At 58.0% G+C, this 24,653-nt stretch overlaps 5 protein-coding genes across 5 annotated transcripts; 3 read left to right on the top strand and 2 right to left on the bottom strand.

The window, feature by feature from the left end:
- Positions 1-7,102: 7,102 nt before the first annotated feature.
- Positions 7,103-8,030, top strand: COL26b_005679 (uncharacterized protein; the record flags this gene model as incomplete). The annotated part of the gene is made up of 2 exons (XM_053178518.1): positions 7,103-7,576; positions 7,641-8,030. 2 exons carry the CDS (start codon positions 7,103-7,105, stop codon positions 8,028-8,030), a joined length of 864 nt encoding a protein of 287 aa, XP_053037529.1.
- A 2,609-nt stretch (positions 8,031-10,639) lies between these two features.
- On the bottom strand, positions 10,640-12,134 carry COL26b_005678 (uncharacterized protein; the record flags this gene model as incomplete). Its single annotated transcript, XM_053178517.1, has 2 exons — positions 10,640-11,314; positions 11,370-12,134. The coding sequence occupies 2 exons, from the start codon at positions 12,132-12,134 to the stop codon at positions 10,640-10,642; spliced, it is 1,440 nt and encodes a 479-aa protein (XP_053037528.1).
- A 4,745-nt stretch (positions 12,135-16,879) lies between these two features.
- Positions 16,880-19,379, top strand: COL26b_005677 (uncharacterized protein; the record flags this gene model as incomplete). The annotated part of the gene is made up of 5 exons (XM_053178516.1): positions 16,880-17,241; positions 17,311-18,394; positions 18,445-18,529; positions 18,578-18,663; positions 18,711-19,379. 5 exons carry the CDS (start codon positions 16,880-16,882, stop codon positions 19,377-19,379), a joined length of 2,286 nt encoding a protein of 761 aa, XP_053037527.1.
- A 125-nt stretch (positions 19,380-19,504) lies between these two features.
- Positions 19,505-21,641, bottom strand: COL26b_005676 (uncharacterized protein; the record flags this gene model as incomplete). Its single annotated transcript, XM_053178515.1, has 2 exons — positions 19,505-20,181; positions 20,354-21,641. The coding sequence occupies 2 exons, from the start codon at positions 21,639-21,641 to the stop codon at positions 19,505-19,507; spliced, it is 1,965 nt and encodes a 654-aa protein (XP_053037526.1).
- A 920-nt stretch (positions 21,642-22,561) lies between these two features.
- Positions 22,562-24,218, top strand: COL26b_005675 (uncharacterized protein; the record flags this gene model as incomplete). The annotated part of the gene is made up of 3 exons (XM_053178514.1): positions 22,562-22,586; positions 22,639-23,492; positions 23,547-24,218. 3 exons carry the CDS (start codon positions 22,562-22,564, stop codon positions 24,216-24,218), a joined length of 1,551 nt encoding a protein of 516 aa, XP_053037525.1.
- Between the last annotated feature and the right edge of the window lie 435 nt (positions 24,219-24,653).

Below are 24,653 nucleotides of genomic sequence, written 5' to 3'. Positions count from 1 at the left end.
ACGCCAGTTCACCTCTGTCGCTTCCTTCCTCCGCGATTGGGAGCCTGGCGAGTCAGCTCAGCTCAGCCAGTGGCCGTCGAGCAGTTGCGCCCAACCAACTCGGCTGGGAACCCCGGGATCGGAGGAGAAGGAGCTGTTTGCTCGGCGGAAGCTGGGAGCTCTCGCTGGCCAGTGTCAGCTACGCACTCCGACGACGAGCTGCCTGAGGCAATTTTGCATTCACATTCAATTGACAAACCGACCAATCACAAGACGGCGATAACGGCGCAAAAGCGACAGCCAATGGGCGAGGAGGACCCTGCATCGATTGATTAAGCGCAGGGATGATGAAGCATGGCATGCAGCAAGGATACCCTTTGGGGACAAGCGCGTCTGTGCTCGTCGAAAAGTGGTCCGTTATCTCGATTCGCGGCGCCCGATTGTCCACTCCCAGCAAGACGGATCGCTGGGGACGGGACTGGCTGGCAAGACTGGAATTCACGGCGCTGTCTCGTCTTCGTTTGCTGCTGCTGCGAGGCACCGAGCCAGAAATCCCCTCACTCACTGCCGATGCGACCCCAATCCAAAACTCACCGACTTTAACCCACAAGGCGGACGGGACGGCATGCGGCCACCAGTGCACCACCAACCATCAACACGGCACATCTTGCTGGCCTGGCCTGATTCTGATTCTCCCTCTGTGATTATCGCTGAAACCAAAACTCGATAACACCCCGTCGCCACCAGCCCCTTCCCCATTCCCAGCCCTGGCTCTCTCTCGCAGATGAGGCTCGTTTAACGACGACATGTCTCATTTGGGATCATCTGGGGAAGACCACGTCCCTCGCACGTGAGAGATATCCGCTGTAGGGATGATGGCGGCAACTTGGCAGACCACGACCTTGGGATCCCGGACTTGTCTTGCCTCCAACCGTACCGCTGGCAGCGAGGCGCGAAGCTGGGCAAAAGGAGCGACTGGCCGTTTGGGAGAGACGATGCAAGTAGATTTTCTTTTTCCTCGCTCTGCTGCCGCCACCCAGACAGAGTCTTGCACCCACGGTACCCGCCGTTTTTCTGCGGCAAGCCTGTTGAAAACTGGCCTGCCACCTGCCCGGCTGTGGGCTTCTCTCGGCCGGCAACACCCACGAATGCACTGAACTCTGAACCGACGATCAAGCGCCCAATCATCTTACAGGGATAACGGGGCGGAATGTCGGTGTCCCATTCGGAAACCTGTCCATGCCAGTCGTGTCAGTGTGCAGCATCTGCTTGACCAATTCTCAGTCTTTGTCGCATCCATTCCGTGGCTCTGTCAGCGTCGCAGCCGCGGTCTACAGAACGTCCTTTGTGTGTTTCGCCTCCTCGTCAAAGCCTCGTCGGGGCTGTCTCTGGCCGGCGGCGGTTTGACGGACCTCGGCCGGACGTTGCTGTCGAAAGAGGATGAGGACCGAAGCCAGAGCCGCCGAGGGGGACGGGATGGCGCGGTGGGGTCGGCCAGATTCCGGGGACACTCCAGTCTTTTTTCTGCTGCGTGAAATCGCGCTCTGCAAGCCCATGGATGCTGTTAATGCCTAGCGCTTCGGCGACAGCGAAGAGATGCCACTGGCCACCTGCAGCAACGAACAGACCGTCGTCGCGAGGCTGTGGCAAAAGAAGGGGAACAACCGCGCACTGCACTCTCCCACTCAAACCCCATCAATGCTGCGCAGCGGTCTTGCTTGCTGGGATCCCCGCCACTGAATTCTGTGCGTTCGGGCGAGGCGGCAGGGCCACGAGCGGCCAGCCTGTCGTCTTGGTCGCAACTTCAGGCTGGTGCCACCAAAAACCACGACGACGCGCCGTCGTGGGCGGGGCCTCTCAGCAACCTATTTGCAAATGCCAAGTCAAAGCGAACCCACAAACGGCCCTCATCTCCAGGCTTCTGGAGGCGTTCTGGAGGCAGTGGAGCTCCTCGAGGTCCAGAGGTGGGCTGTCTGTCACTCTGCGGACAAGTTCCACCCCTGGGAGCTGGGCGGCTGGCGAGCGTGGCGAGCTGTTGTCTCTGTTGAAGGTTTTGGGTCCTGCACGATCTTCTTCATTCGGGTCCAGCTCCATCCCCATCCCCATCTCCAGCTGGCCTCTGCTTTCGCTTCGCTTCGCCTTCAGAGGCTTGTTGATGGGCTCGGCTCCGCCAAATCTCCATCGGACGCAGGAATCTCCCTGCGCAGGCACAATCTCCCTCACCATCGGACGGCTGAGGACGGTGGGGTAGCGACGTCGATATCTGTTCAGCTTCGCTCAGTTGTCAGGTTTCGACAGCATATCTTTCGTCCGTGGCTGGATTGGCTCTTGCTGTTCCAGGAATTTGATGGGCACGGAACGAGATCTCTGAGCGTCAACGTTGCACAACCTGCGTCATATTCACTGCTTGACCTGACTCGGGCCCTTCTCCACGGACCCTGACTACTGAGAGTTTGTTTGGTTCGGTACGTTGCGTGCGGTACTCGTTCGGAGTCTCTGCGAACGCAGACAACGGCGAATGAGCTAGCGAGCAAAACTCCCGTCCTTCTGGCCGACGCCTCAGATCTCAGCTGCCTCAGTGGCCGGGAACCAAATCTCAATTGGCGTTATTGAGCATGAGATCAGTGTGGATAGTGTCACCGAAGAAGCAGCGGCTGCTCAGGAGATTTGCCCACGAACTACGCTGCCGCTAGAGCAAGTCATGCCGAAGCCATCAGGTTCCGTTATGTGGGCAAAAACCGCCACTCGACGGCTGTCGGCTGCCAGCTGCAGTGCGTCCCGTCGAGTCGTTGCAATCCGCAGCAGCGCAGCTCAGCGGCCACCGCAGGCGTTGTGCAGCGCAAATGCCCTCAGACATTGCCATGTGGTTATCGCCCGCCGTAAATAGCACGCGAGGATGCTGTGCCACCCACCCCGCCATTTGCCCCCGTTGACAACTGACGGGACGCTTGCGGCGTGCGATGGGTGCAGCTAATTGCACTCACAGGACAGACCGCCTGGCAACCACATCCAAAAGTCAACAATAAGGAGCATCAATGATCAAGCCTCTTGGCTGGAGAGGAGGAGGCCAACCAGGCAAAACCCACCGAAGCTGCCCAGCCAGTCCCGGCCAGCACAGCCAGCGACCAGACGAACAACGGGCAGCCAACTGGGGAGGCTGGAGATCGGAGGAAAGCGAGTCGCGGCGATTGGAAATGAACAGCGTTCGTCTGGTCCAGTGAGCCAGTGTCAGTGGAGGACGGGTCTCCACATTATGGGGAGAAGACGCCCCCGGCTGGATGGCCCAATGCAGCAATTGAGCAGATGGGCGGTGGGTTTGGAGGGGAGAGACACTGAGGCTTGTGTTGTGGACGTTGGCCGCGGTCCCTCACGTCACGGACTGTGGACGCCCAGCGCCCTCCACGTCTCCAGGCCCTGCCGCCTCGCGGTTGGCGGTCTGGCAGTTTGACAGGGGACAGCGGACAACGTCTCGATGTATCCTGCAACTGCGACTGGCCTAGGCGCGCCTGCTATGCAACTGCCATGCAACAAACATGGCGATGTTGCAGATGACTGGAGTCGAGCGTCAAGAGAGAGAGTCAGAGGCAGAGTTACATGCCCGAGTCTGTCGCCTCTTGTTTCTGGGTCCCGACCAAACTACGTGCAGCAAATCTGACCTGTTTGTCATCACCAAGAGGGGCACTCAAACCAGGTGTTCCGACGTCGCACAGGACGATTGGATCCCGCCTATCGCGGTGCAGACGCATAAGGTATCCTGCAGGAATGGATGCGCGCACACGCATCAACGCATCGGGATGGGGGAGGAGGAGAGGGAGGGAGGGGGCGGGATCACCATCGGTCCATGGGAGGGGGGAGCGAAGCCCGTCGACAGCAGTGGATAACAATAGTCAGCTATCACAATGGGCCTGCAAGTGCCGTTGAAGAATAAGAGACAAACGACAAAGTGATGGGCAACAGCGACAACAAAGACACATGTTTAAAAAATCATCAGGACAAATACAATTGGCCTCGGAGAAACACTACTCGAAAAGAGGTACGACTCTAATCCGGGCAGCATTTTACACGCAGCACGCGTACCCAGCCTGCCTAGGCTTTAATCTCAGGCCGCGCAGTGTTCCATGTCCTGGTCGAAAAACGTCGGTTCAGGAACCCCTGCTACTTGCCGCTGCTTTCAATACTAGACGAACCCCATCCATGGGAGAAAGTGGAGGATGGATCCCCGAATCCCGATGTGCCCTCTTTTATTTTTTTGCTTTCTTTCTTCAAAGAGGCGCTGGGCAGTGGGCAAGGGACCCATTTTGATGCACGCGTGCGATACGAGCGGCAGCCGGCAAAAAGAATAACAGTGAGAAGAAGAGAGTCCAGATCGGTCTGTGTCCGATGGGGCACCCCTGTCAAGAGTTGCTGTTATTTCTGTTGGCGACGATGCAGCAACCGCAGTGTTTCTGATGAAGATGTGCATTTGCCCGGCCGCGCCAGCGGTTACGATTACGTTGCTGTTTCCGGCGGCGGCCACAGCGGGAAAGAGGTTGATGTATGTGTAACGGTAACTTCGGCATCGTGAAGTTGGATCTACCGGGCGTCGTCCTACCGCTCGCTCCCAAGTGCCTCAGGCAAGACATAGAGTTATTGGAGACTATCTACACTACACTACACTACACTACGGCCGCGGTCTCATTCCGGAGCGCGGGGCCGCGTGAGAATGGCTGGAGTTCGTGCTAAGGAGGCGGGAGGTTTCCTGGGACGGTGAAGTGGGTTGAAGGGTCTTTGGGAGAGTGTCTGAAAGGTGCATCCCTCCAGCGTCTCGTCCACCGCTAATTTGCAGGCTGCAGACGCTACAATGGCATTATTGCTTTTTTTTCGTCTTGATCTCGGTCGTCCCAGACTGGCAGAGCCTCGAGACCTTTTGGCAGGCTACTCGCGGGACAAGAAGTCGGGAGCCAAAAGACCCTGACGGGAGTGACCTGGCCTAGACAACGAAACCAACCACTCGGTCGCTAAGCTTTAGGGGAAGGTGATGAAGCGGCAAGGTAGCTCCAAGTAACTTAGCGGCCGTGTGGACTACGGGCCATGGGCCAGGAGAAGGAGGAGGTTAGAGGAGTTGAGACGACGACGGCGAGGCAGGACAACAAAAAAAGACACGCGAGCAGACCCATGGGCCCAAGGAGGTTCCCAGCGATCTTCATCAACGCAGACAGGACTAGCGTGGTCGAAGGGAACAATCAACACGGCGTTATTACGTAGCAGCTCATTTCAGGGTCTTTTTTGTCCTAGACAGCGCTGGTCCATGTTTCCGCTGTCTAGGCTGCTGGAGCCTCGGTGACGGAGGGGCACGGAAGGTGAGCAAAGACTGAGGGTCGAGATTGTGACGGTTTGGGGCAGTTGGCCGGGGCGGAATGGAGTCCCGCGCCGATTCGATTTCGGAATTCATCAAAAAAAAGGAAGCACAAGCAGAGAAAGAGAGGCTTGGATGCTGTTTTGGAGGGTCGAGAGCCTTGAGCCACTGTGTAATGGTGGAAACGGCGGGCAGCGTTCTTTTGTCGATTGCAGTTAGGACGGACGGGACGACAGACAGAGTCTACGCTCGACGAGGACTAGGCAGCCGGTGTCGACGGAGACCTGGCCGGGGGTGATTTTGGGTGGTTCGGCCAACCAGAGGACGGGTAGAAGACCGCCCACAGCGCAGAGGTCGCTAATGCGGTTACGGGATTGGGGGCACTTTGTGTGTGTGGTGCATCTTGATGATGAGGTGGACCGTGAGGGGGGGACGGGACCGCGACTAGGAACTGGGAGTGCACTGACTGGAGCGCCGCTGGGACTGGGACTGGGAATGGAGAGACTGGGGCTGGACTGGAGACTGGAGACTGGAGACCAACTCCAACTGTGGACGGCCCACGACGACTGACTGACTGCATTGACGGGGGCTTCCCTTGCAGGCGAAAGGGCGGTCGCCGTCGCCTCCGCCGCCGCCGCCGCCGCCGCCATCGACCATCGTGGGCCGCGGCCTTTGCCTTCTCGCTGATACTCTCTGTACTTTGGTTTCCCGTCGTCGCTGATTGGGCGACTGCATCTTGGAGATCGCGGTCGCCTTCCGTTGTTGTAGCTGATGTGGCTTTTGGCGGTGTTGTTGCTGCTGTTGCTGCTGCTCCTATGCACCTTGGGAGACGGGTGGCCATACATACATCTTCTGTCCAGAGTTTATTTCTTATATGGGCAGACGAGTGCATGCAGACAGACAGGCAGACAGCACAGAGGTATGCTTGCTTCACCGTAATGGGCACGGCGAGAGCGTTCCTGGCGGAGGGGTTGGCTGGCAAAAGAGCATCGTGAGTTATTCGTGCCTGGCTTCATAGGAAATGAAGGTCTGCGTGGTACGAATACGTTGGGGGGTGTAGGTGACTGCAAAGAGACGCTGCACACAGAGACCCTGGTCCGCAGCGTGTCATGTCCTTGATGGGGGTGTGAATCAACAGGGCACTCCCCCTCCTTCCAGCGGCTGGTCCTTCCTCTGGCTGAGGTGCACCGCACCTTGGGTACCTACCTTACGCAGTACGGCAGACTGACTGGTGCTGCCCTCCTACTCGGGCAACTCCCTCCGCCAATTGCCGCAACATTAAAACTAATAGGGAACCCGCACCCCCTTCCACTTGCTCCTGCCCACGGTTCGCCCTTAAGGCTCTTCTTCCCACGCCCCCATTCCCATCCTCGACCGTACTCGTCCCAATCGACCAACCACTACTTCACCATCCCGCTCCCACCTCCCATCTACACCTTCCTCCTTCTACCGAAAATAAATCAGCAACCAACATCCAAAGGGAGCCGGTTCTGGTTGATCAAGCACATCTTCGCCTCTTCCACGACACAACGACGAAATATACTTTTGTCGACGTTTGCGGCCAAGCTTGCTACTCGAAGCATCGATAACACGAGACCCAACGCCTTCCCTCTTCTTAATCACCACACCTACATTGCGACACGCTCGCATTCCGCACTCTGCATTCCTACACCACGCGCATCGTTGGATTACATTAATTAGCGCCAACCGCCGCCATCCCACGCGCGGTTTTGTCCTCTACATCAATCCTCCACAGCATTACTTACACCACCGACTATCGTCAACACAATGGCCGCCGACCTCATAATGCCGACCCTCGCCGACCAGCGCGGCCCTGCCGCTTTCTACGCGCCTCAGCATCGCCCTGACTTTGGTCACACAAGATCTCAATCTTTTCAGACCGCGCCGCGACCTTTCGGCCAGCGCATCTCCCCCCTCAGCACTCCTCACGACGGCTCCCCGACCTCGCCCAAGTCGTGCTTGACCGACTCGGTCCGCCCTGCCTACATGCCTGCCGTCCTCCGCCCCAACCACCACCACTCCAAGAAGCCGCGAACCCCCAAGGCCGAGGACCTTGACGGCGAGGACCTGCTCTGCCTGCGCCGCACCAACAGCAGCTTCATCAGCCTGCCCGGCTTCAGCGTCATCGGCTCCAAGCTGGCGCGTCGCTCCACCGGCGACAGTGGCAAGGTCGTGGACCTCGAGTTGGACCCCGAGCTGTTCCCCGAGGTTACCGGCGAGCCCACGCGCAAGCACTGGAAGGTAAGTCCACACGACGGTGCACTGCATGCCCTGCGAAACTGCGGATGCTGACAATACTCCACAGCCCGACACCGAGTCCACCATGTGCGACGACCCGACCTGCAAGCGCAACTTCAACGCATGGAACCGTCGCCACCACTGCCGCCGCTGCGGCAACATCTTCTGCGGACCTCACTCTACACAATTCATCCCCCTTGACGAGGACTGCGAGTTCAACCCCCGCGCGACCTTGTCCCGCGTCTGCTTTCACTGCTTCACCGAATTTAAGGTATGGAAGAGCCGTAACGGCAGCCGCAGCGGGAGCGACCAGAGCTCCGACTCCACCAGCACCACCCCGACCAGCCCCATCGTTGCGAGCCCCATCGTTCCCACGACGCCAGGCCTCCTGGCTCCCACCAAGGGCCCCGAGGTCGCTGCCAGCGTGCCGCGCGACTGGAACTGGAGCACCTTCTGAAGGGCTCGACGAATTCGGCGCATACGGAGAGGAATAGAAACCCGAGGGCGCGAAGCCACAGACGGATCACGATTCACGGCCTTGACGAAGAGCGAACACAATAGACTCATAGACTTACAAACGGCGGCGTTGATTCTCATCAACCTCCCCGACGATACCAAACACCACCACCACCACAACAACAACAACAACATCAACAACAACAACAATACCCTCTAATGGACTGCGCATACGCGTCAACATCATTACATCCGATCCGCACTTAGAACGCCCTACCGGTTTCTACACCACCGATTTGGCATGACTCCGTTTTGCATTTAGCGTGGCGTTGGCAGGATATCGAGCTTGGAATTTGGCTTGTCGTCTTTTTGACAGTATTGGAATGGCTCGTTTTACGGAACACATACATTGGCTCTAATCAGGTCCTCCTTTCGAACGGAGTTTGGCGGCATACTTCATGGAGGTGTCTATACCCCAGATGTGATGGCCGGGCGTTTCGCTCCCGCTCTCTGAACCCGCCCGGGTGACGAGGCGGGAAGACGGAATTGGTCGGCCGAACACCTTCATGGATCGGCGTTGTGTATTTAGAGTTGGCCTCACCTATTGAAATGATAGGATGAAGGATCGGGAAAGGGCGGGGGAAAGGAGGAAAGGGTCAACAACCCGGGCGGACGGCAGCGCAACCTTGTCGCACGTTAGGCCACGTCCGCCGCCTTGAAGTACCCCGCATGACAGACAGGAAAGAAATACCATTGATTGCATCCACACGGAGTTCCACCTCGCGAAACCTTGGCTTGTGACTGTGACGGTTGGACAGGCGGTGGTGGGCTTGCGGCTGCCTGTTCACGATGCTTCATCAGCAATCCAGACGTGTCCGAGTTCTTGTTGCTCACCGACCCGTGTCTCTGGGCATTACCCGACAAGGCAAATCTTTAGCAAGCGCGACCGAGTGACTGGTTCGAGGTGTGTGTATGCGCAGTGTGTGTGGGTGGTCATCCTTGAGCCGAGGCTAGCCTAGTGGCTGGTTGGCTCTTCTTACCTCTCTCTCTTGCCAGTTGTCACTCGCCCCCCCATTCCCCCTCCGTCCTACCCCAGGTCCAGTGAGGGTAGGTTGGATTTAGCTCGGGATCTTGGTGGTGTAAGATCTTGCGGCGAATGTCGTTGTCGGCTGCGGCGAATGCTGTGGACAAGTGACACACACCGCGCCATGATTCATACAAGTGAGTGCTCTGCCCGCGATGTTACGGAGGCGAGTGGCTGGATATGTATAACCTTTGCAGTCTCTGGTATTGACTCGCCTTCTTGTCAAAGACGTTTGTCATCGTGGAGTGCTCGTCTTGCAGGGTATGGAGTGGTGACCTGGTCCGCTCACGATGGCATGACAGCGTCATCAGCGGTAGATTCTGGGGCTCATGCTCATGTTGAGTGAGAGAGACAGCCAGGCCGAAGGCAGCAGCAGCAGCAGCAGACCGGCGGAGCAGGCGCAGTCGCCAGCGGGAACAAGGGAATAAAGATCGCGGGCCGGGGAGAAAAAAAAAAGGGGAGCCAAGTACGTTAGGTAGTCCAACGACGACGAGGGCGACGCACCCCGCGTCCCAACGCACCACGCGACGCTGGACGAACCGGGCTCGGACACACACATGCGCGCGCGCGCACATGTCAACGCGCTGCCGCCGCTGCTCCTGCTGCGCTCCTGCATGTCTGCTGCTGTACCCGCAGCATAGCCCACCAGCCCGTGTGAACCATCTCACGACCGGCAGCAGCACGAGTGGGCGCGCGCAAAGAGGAGCAACAACGCCCCCCCGCAAGCTTAAATCCGCTGATGGCGGCCTTCCAAAGTCTGTGCCGTGGCTCAGACATGTTCCGGCGGAGGAGTCACAGCTGCGCGGGCTCCGTGTTGTGACCTTGGAGAGGAGACTTCTGTAAAGCTGGGGCCCTCTGGCGGGAAGAAAGAATGTGACTGATAATGTCACTCGGAAAGGATGACAATTACCATGTGGCGTTTGTGAGTCAGGAATGAGGACGAGGAAGCCTGGGGTGCGGAGTATCGAACGGGCGTGCACGTACATGGCTGCATCCGTCGCTACCCAACACAGAGACACCACACCGGACGTTCGACGTCGCGTCTTGCTTGCCCCGGAGGCCGAGTATCCACATTAATGCCCTGCCGTCTCCGACCTCGCATCGGACCGGCTCCGTGTCGGAACGGCTGGAAGACCCCCCCGATCCGGCAAGAGCTTAGGCCGACCGCATCCTACTCTTCAATGAGACCAAGTCTCCGAAGCGTGTCACTCAAAAGCGCGTTTTGGGCACACCACAAAAGAATTGAAGAACCAGATTGGGTACTTAAATATATATACACCTGCCGGATCACGGCCGACTGCCCAGGTACCTCATGCGATAAAATGCAAAACTCTAGACGGTTACGACTAGATAACGAGCGCTCCGGGCGATGCAAATGCTTTACCCCAAATGTTTTCCCTGCTCAGAACGCCAGATAAGTATGACCATGCCGCCGTCCCAATTCCCACCCTCTCAGTCCGACTATCCTCCACAGTAACCTCGTATGTCCCATTACGCATCCGTTGCAACCCCTTCGCACAAGACAATCAGGCACGGGCCTTGTTGTTGGTCTTGCCGGCGCCGCGGCGGGGGCTACCCTCGACGGCATACTCGGTAGAGCCGTTGTAGATCTCGCGGTTGACATCGCGGGCAGCATCCCAGCCAGCCTTCTCGGCCAGGGTGACGTTGCTCTCACGGCGGACCTTGCCCTTGCCCTTGGCAGACTCGGCGCTGCTACGGCGGAGGTAGCTGCGGATGAAGAACATGACGAAGAGGTAGGTGAGAGGGGCCAGGTAGAAGACGTTGAGCCAGATGGCAAAGGTCTCTCCGCTGGTGGTGATGCACGGCTGGGTGACGTATACGGTCTCGGCGATGAAGCCCGGCTGTGGAGGGGCAGCAGCAGCGGCGGCGACGGACGCGCCCGCAGCCTCCTCGGCGACCTTGGCACCGGCGCCGAAGACCATGTTCTTGAGACCCTCAAAGGCACCGGCGGCCGCAGTGGTAGCGGTCTCGGCAGCGGTGCTGGTGACGGCCTCAGAAGCGGCGGCCTCGGCGGCCTTCTTGGAAGTGTAGACGGTCACGGGAACGGTGTAGGAGACGAAAGAGTGCAGCATGGCATACGAAGCACCGACGAGGAACTGAGTGATCTGCATGGTCGTGAGGGTTCGCTTGATCGCCATGGGAACGCGGATGTTGAAGGCGGTGATGGTGTAGTAGGTGTACTGATCTCATGGTTAGCATCTCTCATCGCACAAAGACAGGCCGGTGCAAACTCACCATCATGGCGTGAATGAAGGAGTTGACGAGGACGAACATCCAAATGGGAGCAGACATGTAGCGGATACCAGCCCACATGCACATCATGGCGCCAGCGTGGTGGTAGGTCTGGAGGGTGGAGCTGAGCTTGCCCTTGGCCAGGATGATGAAGGTATCGAGAACCTCGTAGAACTTGCTCAGGTAGAAGATCCAGCCGTAGAAGGCAAGACCCTCATTCCAGATTCTGCCAGTGGAGGTGCGGCTCGGGCGACCGTCGAAGCCGAGCGCAGACTGTCCGGTCAAGCTGGACCAGAAACCGACGGTCTCGTTGTAGACAGTAGCGGCACCGAAGCCGCCGTTACCGTTGAGCTGGCAGAAGCTGTCGGCGGTGGCAGCCAGGCCATTGGGGCCAAAGGGGCTTACGACGCTCCTGCGCATGCCTCCCAACATGCCCCAGAAAGTCCAGGCCGAGTAGACGGCGAGGAAGACATTGTGCAGAACGACAAAGGCGAAGAAGGGCTTCGTCTTGCTGATTGCCCAGGGCTTGCGACCAGTGGACTGGTTGTACTTGTTCAACAGCTTGATGGTGACGGCGTAGAGGGCGGCAATGGTGATGGGCACCTTGGGGTCGAGGGCGGCGGAGAAGATGTGGTCGGGGATCTCGAAGGGGGGTGCGGCGGCCATGGAACCCGGGAGCGGCGGGGGGATTGCCATGTGGGCGCCGTCCGGAGGGAACTGGAAGAGCGAGGGGGACGGGAGCTCGCTGAGCAAGGTGACGCCGGCCATGGTGGGGGATTGACCAATTGCGAGCCTCGGTCCAAAAAAAAGAAGTGGTGGTCCCGCTGTTCGCTCGGGCGTTGGGGATTCTGAATCGTGTCTCAGCAAATGAGACAGGAGCTCGTTTTGAGAGGAAGGTATCTCAGCACGCGACCGCTGCAGAGCTGTTGGATGGTGGAATGTGAGGCTCCGACGTCGATCCGACTCGGTGACAGTGGGAGACGTGGGTGAATTCAAACCAAAAAGGAGGAGTGGAAGAGCTCTGTTCAAGCAGGTTGAAGTTCTTTCGCAGACAAGATCTTGCTGACCCAATGGCGCAGATGGTGCTCTGTCTGTCACAGTTGCAGATGGAGAGTCTTCCAGAGAGAGAAGAGGAGAATGGGGAGGAAGAAGAAGCAGAACAAGCAGCAAGGTCCAAGCGAGGGGATCCTCGAGGTCTTAATATGGGGAAGGGGAAGAGTGGTTTTCTGGACCGGAGCTGGAACACTGGAGCTTGAGCTGGAGTTGGGACAACAACTGCTGGGCGTGTGAGTGCGTGTGGTGTGTGGGCATGGACGGGGACGGCGACGGGGATCAAGATGGATGGGATGTGCTTGGAGTGTGCAGACCTTGCAATTCTTGACGTGGATATGATGGGTGTGCTACCTCACCTACCTTACGTTAGGCCAGGCCAGGCGGCTCCTCCCCTCCTCGTCACGTAGGTATCTGCACTGCTACTACCTACCTCTAGCTTGATTGGTTTTTTTTGGCGTGGATGCGGTGACGACGAGGAAAGTGGACATGATGGGACAAGATACCTCAGTCTGCTGCTCAGACTTTAGTCATATTTAATGCTGGGGTCGGAGCGCAACGGGCTGATGTCAAGCATGTCAAGCACGCCGCGGCAGGGCAGAGGCGGAGGCAAAGGCAAGCTGGGCATCCGTAAATGCTGCATCTCGCTGCGTGCTATGCAGTGAGAAGGTGCTTGTACCGTCTCAATGCCATGGGAAAGTCCTTACCAGATGGGTAGGTATCAGTCCAAACTAAGGGACGAATGGTACGGTACGTACTTTTGTTTCCTCACAGTGACTGCCCATGTAAGGGGAAGAGCTACCTTACCGTAGTACCTACCTTACAATGTAAACCACCAACAACAGGAAAGAGCAGCAGCACATCGCCTTCCTGATGCCGCAAGTCCCTCGTGCGCGCTTGCCCGCCTTGTCGGGTGGCCGCGGGAGGTGCTACTCTCTGTGGATTCCACCACTGAACAGCGGCCCCGCCATTCGATGGGAGTGGTCCGCCAAGCAACATGCAGAGACGGATACCTTGTCCTGGCTGACGATTGTTGAGCAAGCACATGATTAACACCACCGCCAACCTACGCCTCCGGATACTGAGACTCCGGACGAAGGGCGCCGCGCCGCCTTCCAGACGCCGTTGCTGTTGACGGATGGGAGTCCAAGCCTCCAACAACAGGGGCCCTTGGGGCAGACGGATCCAACTTGAACCCAAGATCGACTCCCTGAACCTCACTTGCCTCGGCTCTCGACATCATCCTTGCTCTCTTGCTTTTTTTCTTGCAAGGAATCATGGATCGTTTTTACCCTGTCCGTCTGGGGCAACATTTCGCAACAGGGCCCGAGCAACACCAAGAGTCAACTTCAGGCTTGCCTCGGAGCAAAGTTGCCAACATCAGCATCGGCACCGTTCAAGTGATATTACCTTTGCGCGGCTGCCAATTTGCTGACTGAAACGGTTGGACCAGCTGCGACATGGGTGCTTCTTCTTGAGATGTGGCCCTCGCTGTTCCACGAGAACGAGGCGCCAACAAAGCTTTGGTCACCAGCTCCAACTCTAATTCGGGAGCCGCTTGCCGCAGGAAAGGATATGCTGCTTCCAACCAAGGCACCTACAGGCTACATACACTAGGAGCATCTGTTCGGCCCAATCGTCGACAAGGCCATTGTTTGGCCACGAACCTGCACCACCAGCCCGCAGTCCAGGCCAGTCAGTGCTCTCTGGTCACGCTTCTTCCGACATTATGCGACACCCACGAGATCGTGATGAGATTCTCCTGTGTACTATATGCCTGACACGAACTGCCCGTCGGGAGCTCCGGCTTGTCACTTAAGCAAAGGGGAAAAAATTGTCAAGCACAAGCGACGCACTTGCAACGGCGCGCAACACGCATTCGGGAGAGACGTCGGCTGCCAGGGACCCGTTGTCACCCAATCCCTTCTGGAAGCTCAGCCTGGGCGAATAAAGCCCCTGGTTCCTGGTGGGATCCTCGCGTGCGGGTCGTGTATCTTTACGGAGGAAATGCTAGTGCCCTCACACAGATGTCGTTCTGCAGGCTAACGCGCATGAAGTAGCTCACGTTGCAAACTATCGACAGTCCATCCGCCGTGGGCCCTGGCTACCCGACCTGCGTCCATTTTGTTGGGGAGCGCTATCCCCGATTCTGTCCATCTTCCTGCTTCGTATCACAGATTTTTCTCTCTTGATTGCAGGCCTTTTGCGGGAGGACCCTCTTATCCAGCATCACGAAATCGCTTCAGACGCTCCGATAAGCATGTGAGCGACCGGGTTTCGAAGCAGGCTTCTCTACGCGGTTTGCCATCATGCCATTGATGACGGCCGTCAAGTCGGACTTGGTCCATTAGACTCGGCCGGAACGCATCGGACGGCATTGAAGCGCCTCTCCCGTCTTCCACGTTCCTTAGTCGGCATGGCATCATACAAAGACACACCTGGGTGGCCCCCTCAACAGCTGCGCCCAACCAGACATTCGACTCCAAATGGGCGACATGTTCAAGTCGTGCAGTGCACCGCCGAAAACCTACCACCCCGCAAACTCCGATGTTCGCAACCGCCAACCTGGAAAACGGATACTACCAGGAAGGAGCTTGCGCGTGTTCTCGCAGAACGGTCAACAATTTTCTGCGCAGATCGACTCTCACATGCATTTTTCAGACACTCTTGACGATTTTCCCAACAAATTCGGCCTTCAGAGGCAAACGCGGCCCCAACTTCCGTTTTGAACGCTCTTGGCCGCCAGACCGCCCATCGCCAGATGACACCCCGCGCCCCCTGTAGACGGATGCTGGACCCGCCATTGGACCCTGAAAAATTCCACTGGACGTCTGCTGACTGCAGTCCGTTAGAGGGGAAGCCAATCTGGCATTTGGCCACAGACACCCTGCCGCCGTCGGGCTTGCTTCTGCTTGCCTGCCATGTCCTGGATGGTCCGCTCGCCCGGTTTTGCCGGCCCCTTGGCGACGCTGGACGGCAAGCCGATGCGCTACCGAGTGACAGACCCGAGCCCCTGGTCTAGGCTGTCCCAGCGGCCCCGTCGCCGGCCCGGACCCAATGCCTAGTGTCCGGCGAGATTGACCATGGCGCCGGCTCGCTAGCGAGCTGTCAGCCACGGAGACCGCCGACCTGGCCGGGATGAGTAGTTGCGCCATGTGCTGGACCCAGGACACGAAGTCTGCGCCTCCGGGTGAGACGAACTGAGAATGGACTTCATGTAGCGCCCGGAAGCTTCCAACGGCCAGCAAAGTTGCGTGGAAGGCTGCGGCATCGAATGTTGCTCATGGTTTCGATGAAGCACATATCAAGCAACAGACGAGCAGGCTCGACTGACGGACCATTGTAGAATCATGAGCATTTCCAGTTCTGTACTGTTCATGCGAGCCGAGGCTGAGCCCTCCCCGGCTCATCAACTTGCATCATCGATCTGCCCCACAGGATCTTGAATCTCACCACAGGCATAGCAACGTACGATCGGCACCTACAGCTGACCCGGCATCTTCCTGTTGGCGCAACCTCGAACCACTGCCAGATCTGCCCATTGAAGGTTGTCCGGAGTCAGATTCCCGACAGTCCGGCTCCCAGGTGCGCGGCTGTGTCGTTTTGAAACCAATGCGTTCTTCCAAGACACCAGCAAACATGCGTTGCAGCCGCGCTCTAGTCAGTTCAGCCCTTCAGCAGTCGGCCGGTCCCGCGTCGGGCGTCCGGTATTTCACTTCAGTACCTGTGGTGCAGCTTGTTGATCGCATTAAGGTGCTCTCTCTGTCTCATTAGCTGGGCTCTCGGCCTCCCACTCAAGCCGGCTCCGGCTCCGTTCCTCGCACGATCAGCTCGACTCAGCTTCTCTTACTCGCACTAACAACCTGCCGTGAGGTTGCATGCACCCAAGTGCCGCGCCATTGCTGCACCCCGCCTGCATATCTGTTCTGACAGCTCCGTCACCTAATGTTGGTGTGAAGTGTTTGTGCAGACGGCTCGAACTCCAAGACAATCAAAGTCATTTGGAAGCTAGGATGGGTTCTAGAGTGACCCGTCAAATCTAGCGATGGCAAAGCTCTTTGACCTCTTGCAGGCATCCCGGATTGGGCCTAGGCATTTCGGCAGGGAGAAGCAAGCAAGCAGACGCGATGAAAATGGAGGCTGGACGCCTCTTTGCACAGACCCCGCATGCATGGGAAACACGCACCCCTGCAGGACCACCATGCGAGCAGCAGGGGGCAACCAACGACGTCTCTTTGCTCCCACACAGCCCAGCATCAGTCGATCATGAGCTTCCGAGGTGCTTTCCCTCGCTCATGTCACTGAAAGTATACCTTATCCCAAGCTCCCCCTCACCCGATCGTTTGTAACTCTACTGCACGTCAACCCCCTCAATCGATAGGTCTCTTTACCGTTGTATCCGTGTGTACCGCCAAACGCCTCTCGCCATCCCGTATCAACAACAACTTCCGTACTTGCTCACGATGGGTTTGCCGGAAGAGGTCTCCAAGCTTGAGCTTCCGGTGCTGCCGACCTCTGACTTTTGGAACGAGACGCAATGGAGCGTTCTGTTTTCCTTGCTCGAGGCGGCGTTGCCGTCCATCGCGCGGCCCGCGACCCTCTCAGACAAAACGAACCAGGTCCGAGTGTCTGAGGCCGAATATGCGCAGGCTCTCCAGCTGGTCCAGAATACTATGAAGAACCCCCCGTCAGAGGAGAAGTTTCAGGAGTACCTAGCACACTGTCCCGCGAAGGAACCCAAGTTCGTCGAGAGCGTCACGAGAACCCTGGCCGCGCTGCCTAGTGCTGCCCAGAAAACGCTGGGTGGTGCAATGGGCGCGTTGGGGTATGTAGCGAGCCACCCGTCCTACCATGGATGATTGAGAAGACACGAATGGGGCTGACCAAATGACAGAACCCGCACCGGTACATGGTTTCTCACGGGGTACTGGACCCCGGCCAACCAGCAACCGCTCTACGTTCGTGAGAGGATGCTCAAGGCGTGGCAGACCTCCAGAGTGCCGACTATCCGCGTCTTGTCAAAGTCACTATGTCTGCTGGCCCAGAAGTGCGCCGTGCAGACCAGCCCCCTGTTCAGAGAATTGACTGACTACACCGACATGCCTGATTTCCAGACGCACGGCGAGGGCTTCGACTTCAATTTCATGCAGTTCGAGTCGTCAGCCTCACCGGCCATTGTCGAGACCGACGTCGTCATTGTTGGCTCTGGCTGCGGAGGCGCCGTCGCTGCCAAGGTCCTGTCTGAGGCGGGCCACAAGGTGCTCGTCGTAGACAAGTCATACTATTTCCCGCCCTCGCAGCTGCCCATGACTCAGGACACGGGGTGTCAGTACCTGTACGAGAACGGCGGCTTCATCACCAGCGATGACAACTGCCTCAACATGGTTGCCGGCAGCTGCTGGGGAGGTGGCGGCACCGTCAACTGGAGCGTTAGCTTGCAGACTCAGGGCTTTGTGAGAAAGGAGTGGTCTGAGCAGCGCGGCCTGCCCTTCTTCACCTCGCCGCAGTTCCAAAACTCGTTGGACAAGGTATGCGATTTCATGGGCGTTAGCGCCGACAAGATCAAGCACAACCACCGCAACAAGGTGCTGCTTGACGGGTCCCGGAAGCTCGGGTGGCACGCGGCCACAGCCCCGCAGAACACCGGCGGCGCGGAGCACTACTGCGGCCAGTGCCATCTCGGCTGTGGATCGACGGAGAAGCAGGGTCCCACCGTCAGCTGGCTTCCGGCGGCGGCGGCTTCAGGAGCCAAGTTCATTGAAGGATTTGAGGTCGAGAAGGTCACTTTCGACGAGACCACAGGCTCGAAGCGTGCGACCGGTGTCGTCGGAAAGTGGATCTCGAGGGATTCTAACGGAAACGTGAGCACGCCGGTGGAGCAGAGGACCACGAGGCAGGTCATCATCAAAGCCAAGAAGGTCATCATGTCTGCCGGCTCTGTGTCGAGTCCTCTCGTGTTGCTGAGGAGTGGTCTCACAGTGAGTCGCGGTTTCTCACGGTTAAGTCTATTCTGCTGACCAGGTACTAGAACCGACACATTGGGCGCAACCTCTACGTACACCCCTGCAATTTTGTCGGCGGATATTGGAAGGAGGATGCGAAGCCATGGGAGGGTAGGTCGCAATCACGCCAAAGCGTACGCAGAAGACTGACATGCGCAGGTGGCATCATCACAAGCTACTGCTCCACATTCGAAGATCTGGACAAAGCAGGCCATGGTGTGAAGCTCGAACCAACCTGCATGATCGTACGTATTCCGGCATCCTCCCTGAACGGTTACTGACACGCCTGCAGCCCTACGCGATTCTCTCAAGCATGCCTTGGCAGAGCGGGCTCGCCGCGAAGATGGCCGAACTTCGCTTCCGCCACTTTGGCGCCTTCATCTCCTTGACCCGCGACCGCGATCCGGGCCGCGTGTACCCGGATCCCATCACCGGCCGGCCGCGCATCGACTACGTAGTGTCGGACTTTGACCGCGCCAACACCCTCGAGGGTGTCATCGCCCTCGCCAAGATCTGCTACGTCGAAGGCGCGTCTGAGATTCACGCCTTCTTCCCCGGTCTTGCGCCTTTCGTCAAGGAAGACCACGCCGAGCCGCCCGAGAAGTCCATGGCCGACCTCTCATCGTCCTCCCACGAGAACGGACTGGAACACGACGGCACGCTCGACGGCGTCAACGACCCCAAGTTCAACGCTTGGCTCGAGGAGGTCAGAAAGGTGGGCAACGCGCCGCCCGTGGCCATCTTCTCATCTGCGCACCAGATGGGGACGTGCAGGATGGCGCCGAATGAGGACGAGGGTGTTGTAGGGCCCAAGGGACACGTCTGGGGCACAGAGAACCTGTTCGTGGCGGATGCGAGCGTGTTCCCAAGCGCCAGCGGCGTCAACCCGATGATTACCAACATGGCCATTGCCGACTGGATCGCGGCGGGAATCGCAAAGGAGCTGAAGACGGAGGCTTGATAGAGCTCTGTACATACACGACTGTAGAAATGTGTGCGAATACCCGAATGAGAGACGTGGGATAATCTTAGTTGTTCCAATTCAGATCTAGAATGATTGTTTTCGTGTGTCAGCTGTGAGCCACATCACGGCATCTCCCACCGCCCACTCTTCCCCCCGTCCTTCAACACAACCCTCAACCCCCCAATGACCATGCCCTTGTCCACCGCCTTGCACATGTCGTACACGGTCAACGCCGCCGCCGAAGCAGCAGTCAGGGCCTCCATCTCGACGCCCGTCTTGCCGTCGCAGGTGACCGTCGCCTCGACGTTCAGCACCGTCTCGTCCTCGCGCTCGGATGCGGGCTCCAGCTCGACGCCGACGTGCGAGAGCAGGATCGGGTGGCACAGCGGGATGATGTCCGGCGTGCGCTTGGCGGCCATGATGCCCGCGACGCGCGCCACGCCGAGGACGTCGCCCTTCTTCATCTGGCTCGCGCGCACGAGGCGGAGGGCCGTCGGCGTGGAAAAGGTCACGGTGCAGACTGCCTTGGCGACGCGGGCGGTCGGGGCCTTGGACGAGATGGAGACCATGCGCGCCGAGCCGGTTGGGGACACGTGGGTCAAGGTGGGATCCTGAGGGGCAGCGGCATCGTCTTCCGGTGAGCGTGAGCCCCGTCGCAACGGCGTGGAGGAGAAGAGGCGGGCCTGGTGGGCGTACGTTGTCGGGACGAGCAGGTGGGTTGGTACTCTTGGGACGCCTCGGGGACGCGAATGAACAAAAGACCTGGGCCCAATCAAGTCGGACATCTCAGGCGCACGAGCTGAAAGAGACGGAAGCGGTTGAGAATCTAAGGGACAGCTATATTCAGTCTCCCGTCATGTACATCGGTTGATTCATGAGCCCCGTAAAAGCCGCGCCCAGCCGTGGTATACAACGCCGTTTCATGCAAACAAAACTCCCCTCCGAAAGATGATGGGAAGGCCGTTACCCACCTATCAAGATCATCGGCCTGTTCTTCATGTGCTCCAGCTCTCCAATGCCGGCGTGCTTCTCCTTCTTCCTCTTGACCGCCGTGCCAATGACGTCGAGAAGCTCTGCCTCGTTAAACGCCGTACCCAGCGGCTTCTCGGCGTCTGCCAGCCCCTGCCGACGGTCCATCTCGATCTGCTTCATTGCCTCGAATGCCTTTTCGTCAATGGGGTCGCCGTTGTTCGACTTGCGCAGAATGTCCCGCAGCGAGACCTCGGTGTTGCCAAAGAGACAAACTTTGAGGTTTCCGTCGCTGGTAATGCGCAGTCGGTTACAGGTGCCGCAAAAGTTGTGCGTCATGCTCGTGATGAATCCTATCTTTCCAGCGTGTCCCGGTATGCGCCAGGTCTTGCTCGTGTCGTTCTTGTGGTCCTTTACCTTCTCCAGCGAGGGGAACTTTTCCCTGATCATGTCCAGCATCTCGGCATAGCCCAGCATCTTGCCCTGGTTCCACTTGTTGCCGTCAAAGGGCATGTACTCGATGAAGCGCACCTCGACGTCCTTTTCCCGTGTCATCTCGACAAAGGGGACAATCTCGTGGTCGTTGCGGCCGCGCATGACTACGCAGTTGATCTTGAACTTGATGCCCGCGCCGTGCTTGTTGAGCTCAAAGATCCGGTCGATGCTCTTTTTGACGGCGTCAAACCCGTTCCTCCTGGTCATGATAGTGAACATGTGCGGATCCAGAGTATCGAGACTCAAATTGACGCCAGTGAGACCGGCCTCCACCATGGAGTCAAGCTTTCGATGCAGTGATAAGCCGTTGGTGGTGAGGCATAGCTCCTTCAGTCCGTGGGGCCTCAACGCCCCGATCTGGTGCATGAGCGGCACGATATCTCGCCGCACCGTCGGCTCTCCCCCCGTCAGCCGGATCTTGGAGACTCCTTGTGACACAAAAACGGAGGACAGCAGTACAATCTCGGGGGTCGTCAAGAGTTCCCTCGTCGGCGATAGCGGCACCCCTTCTTCTGGCATGCAGTACACGCACCGGAGGTTACAGCGTTCCGTAACGGAGATGCGGAGGTAGTCGTGCTGCCGGTGAAAGTCATCGGTGAGAAAATCGGAGAAGGGTTTCGCATCCTTTATGAGTTCGCGGCGTGATAGTGGTTGCCGTTGGGTGTTCGGTGTGACCTGAGCTGCAGCGGCCCCATTCAGACACCGCGCCTGCGTCGTCCACACCAACTGCGACCTGCTATTCCGTGGCATGCGCCCGCTGCGCAGCGCCGTGCGAGGCAGCATGCTGTGTCTCATGGTGGCGGCCTTGAGGGATGCTATGAGTCGGACAGAATGGATGTAGGAAAGGGACGCAGGAAGACAGAGAGGAAGGAAATGGCTGTGGCTAGGCGTCCTTCACGCTGCGCGATCCATCACTGATATGACATTCAGCACGGCGAGGAAGTACGTAAGAAGATGTCTTGAAAGATGGCAACTTTGCTGGAGCTGGGGGTGCTCGATTGATATGCTATCAGAGCAATGAGAGCGCCTTCTCCGAGGTTTGAGATATGTGACCAAGGTGAGTCAGCATTGGCGTGGCGATTACCTATTTGACCGAGTTTCGAGCCTACTTGAGTTAAGGGCGCATTCGACACTGAGAGGAAGGCGGGGGATGGAGGGGAACTGCTGCTGATTGCTGAAGGACCGACGCACAGGTCACCGGGTTTGGCGGAGTTGAGCGAAAGCCAGCGGTCCTCCGGCCTAAGTACCTACAGAGTATGAACGGGCGGTTCCCGTCGGCCCTGCAGTCTTCCCTTGCACCTGCCAGTGGGTTGCCAAATTACCGTCGCTCTGATTGGGCAGCTGCCAGCCCCTAGCGGTCCTGCTCGCACCTCTTAGTGGACCGTGCTGATAGCTGCCCGGCGACCAAACAGAGGAGGGCGGAGCCCCGCACTAGTCTCGGATAGGAAACAAGGTAAACAACGTTGGCGACGATGTTTCCTTCCGTTCCATGCGGCACCGGCTTTTCTTCAAGACTCCACCGAGACCCCAGACACTTCACATGCCGGATTCTTCAACTTGAGAAAAAAGAAGCTTCCACCATTCGCGAATCTCACCTCCCTTGTCTCTACCTGTCTCAGGCCTTTCCATCCTAGGAAAAGCGAACCCCCTGACTTCCGAACATCACCACTCCATATCGACGACACCTCAACGCTAACGCGTGAGTGCCATGCAGCATGCACTTCTCCAGGATCTTCAAATGTAAGTCGGCCCAAAGGCGTGCCTCACTTGTTGCTGACACGACTTCCGGTAGCATCGCCTCATTGCGTCGCAAGTCCTGATGGAACTCTGATCGCAACCCTTACTACTGGCAGCATCAGCTTCCGGTCCATCGAGACTTTGGAGACAACTCACAGCGTCAGGCTGCCTTCAAAACTCGGCCCAGCAAACGCCTTTCTGTGGTCTCCGTCATCGCGTCGTGTTCTCGTCAGCTTTGCCGAATCCATCCATGTCTACTCGGCCCTCGAGTCCGGCTATCGTGCCGTCGTCCGCAACCCTGCTTCACCAAACTTCAAACCCACCTTTGTTCAGTTCGGCGCCTCGGACAGTGAAATCCTCATGTGCTCTTCCTTTGGTCTGAAGTTTTCTGTGTTCGACCTCACGACATCGAGAGCAGTCGAGATCGGCAGCCCCAAGTTTCATCAACCGACATCGGCGCCCCGAGGATTCGCTCTTCGACCTGGTTCGGGCCACTTGGCTCTGTTGACCCGCGTCTCTGGAAAAGACATTGTCAGCATTCACCATCCCACAACGAGAGGGGTTCAGAGATCTTGGCACCCAGAGACGGTCGACGCGCAAGGCTTGACCTGGACTCCAGATGGCCGCCGGCTTATAATGTGGGAGTCTGCAGCCCAAGGCCACAAAGTCTTGTTTTACACTGCAGATGGGCACCTCCTCAACACATGGTCTGGACCGTCTGCCTTCGAGCCTGAGGAGAAGCACTTCGATCTGGGCGCGGGGGTAAAGGTGTGCCAAGTCAGCCCAGATGGTGCTCGCATTGCCGTGTGCGACCACACCCGAAATGTCTGCATCTTGGACACCAAGCCAGCGACTGCATCAATGAGGCTTGAGCATTCTGCAGCCATCGTTCCGAAGAATACTGTTCAGGTGGGTGACGCAGGATTCGAACTTGCAACTTCGCAGGCTAATGAAGATTGGTAGATATGGCAAGAACAAATCGGCGATGCCCAACTAGGCTCGGCTCACACATTCGTAAAGGCCACACAATCGGTCTCTGCTCCGGGCCGAGTGAGTGGTGGAAGCGTCGAGACCAAGCCAAGCCGTACCTTGGCCGTCTTTGATGCCTCGTCGACTCTTCTAGCCACAGCCTTGGAAGACTGGCCGAGCACGGTTTGGGTCTGGGACATCTTGTCATCGGAGCTTCGAGCCGTCCTCGTCTTCCACGGCAGCATTTCGGCGTTGACCTGGCACCCAACGCAGCGCGAGCTGCTCTCCATCACTTGCGAGGGCGATGGCTACGACGGCCTGGTGTTCACCTGGGATCCCTTATCTGATGGACCCAAGACAATTGACTTTGCAGCACAGCTACCCGACGCAAAGTTATTCGGCAAATCGCAGGTGTCCTGGCTCAATTGGGCGGGTGACTCTGCCGTGCTTCTGATTGGGGATACAAAGCATCGCCTCATGGTCTCCATGTCCGAATCCGACACGTGCGGAGCTCCTTGGCAAGACGCACAGCGCAGTGACTTGACAATGACGACCGGGAAGGACGAAACGCAGCTGGACCCAACTGCGTTCGCTGAGTTCGACGAGGACTTGTCCAATTTAGACATGTCAGAAGTGGACGACACCTTCGCTTTCAAGAAGATTTGATCGATCGCTCGTTGGCCACAACCTCGGGTCCGAGCCAGCTGCGGATACGCAGAGTCTCAGTCCAACCAAGTGGCCAAGCCAAGACTTTGGTATTTTCATGAACCAACTAGGCGGTCGTGATTGGTTTCCAACCACCCGCGTGTATAGATCATTGCAGCCGGGAGAGCAATCGGATGCATGGCCACTAAGATCCGTGGATTGGCGTCTTCTGGGGGTGCTGTTCAGCTTGGACCATTGCCTCGCAACCAAATCCTGCACGAGATCCATTGGGGAAACGCCAAAAGTCGCCGACTGACACTGCATCCCCTCGCAGTGGGTATAAGGGGAGGGCGAACACCGAGTGACCTGCCGGGTGAGGTCGGCCAGCGCTTTGCTCACCGCTGAATTGTCCAGAGGATCTTGGGGCTGCATTTTCAAGTTGAGACAGGATCGCGC

The sequence above is a fragment of the Colletotrichum chrysophilum genome (assembly GCF_026319265.1).
Source record: "Colletotrichum chrysophilum strain AFK26 chromosome Unknown scaffold_39, whole genome shotgun sequence".
In the NCBI taxonomy this organism is placed as follows: Eukaryota; Fungi; Ascomycota; class Sordariomycetes; order Glomerellales; family Glomerellaceae; genus Colletotrichum; species Colletotrichum chrysophilum.
Note: the sequence above shows the minus strand (reverse complement) of the source record. Positions and strands in the feature narration are given on the sequence as shown.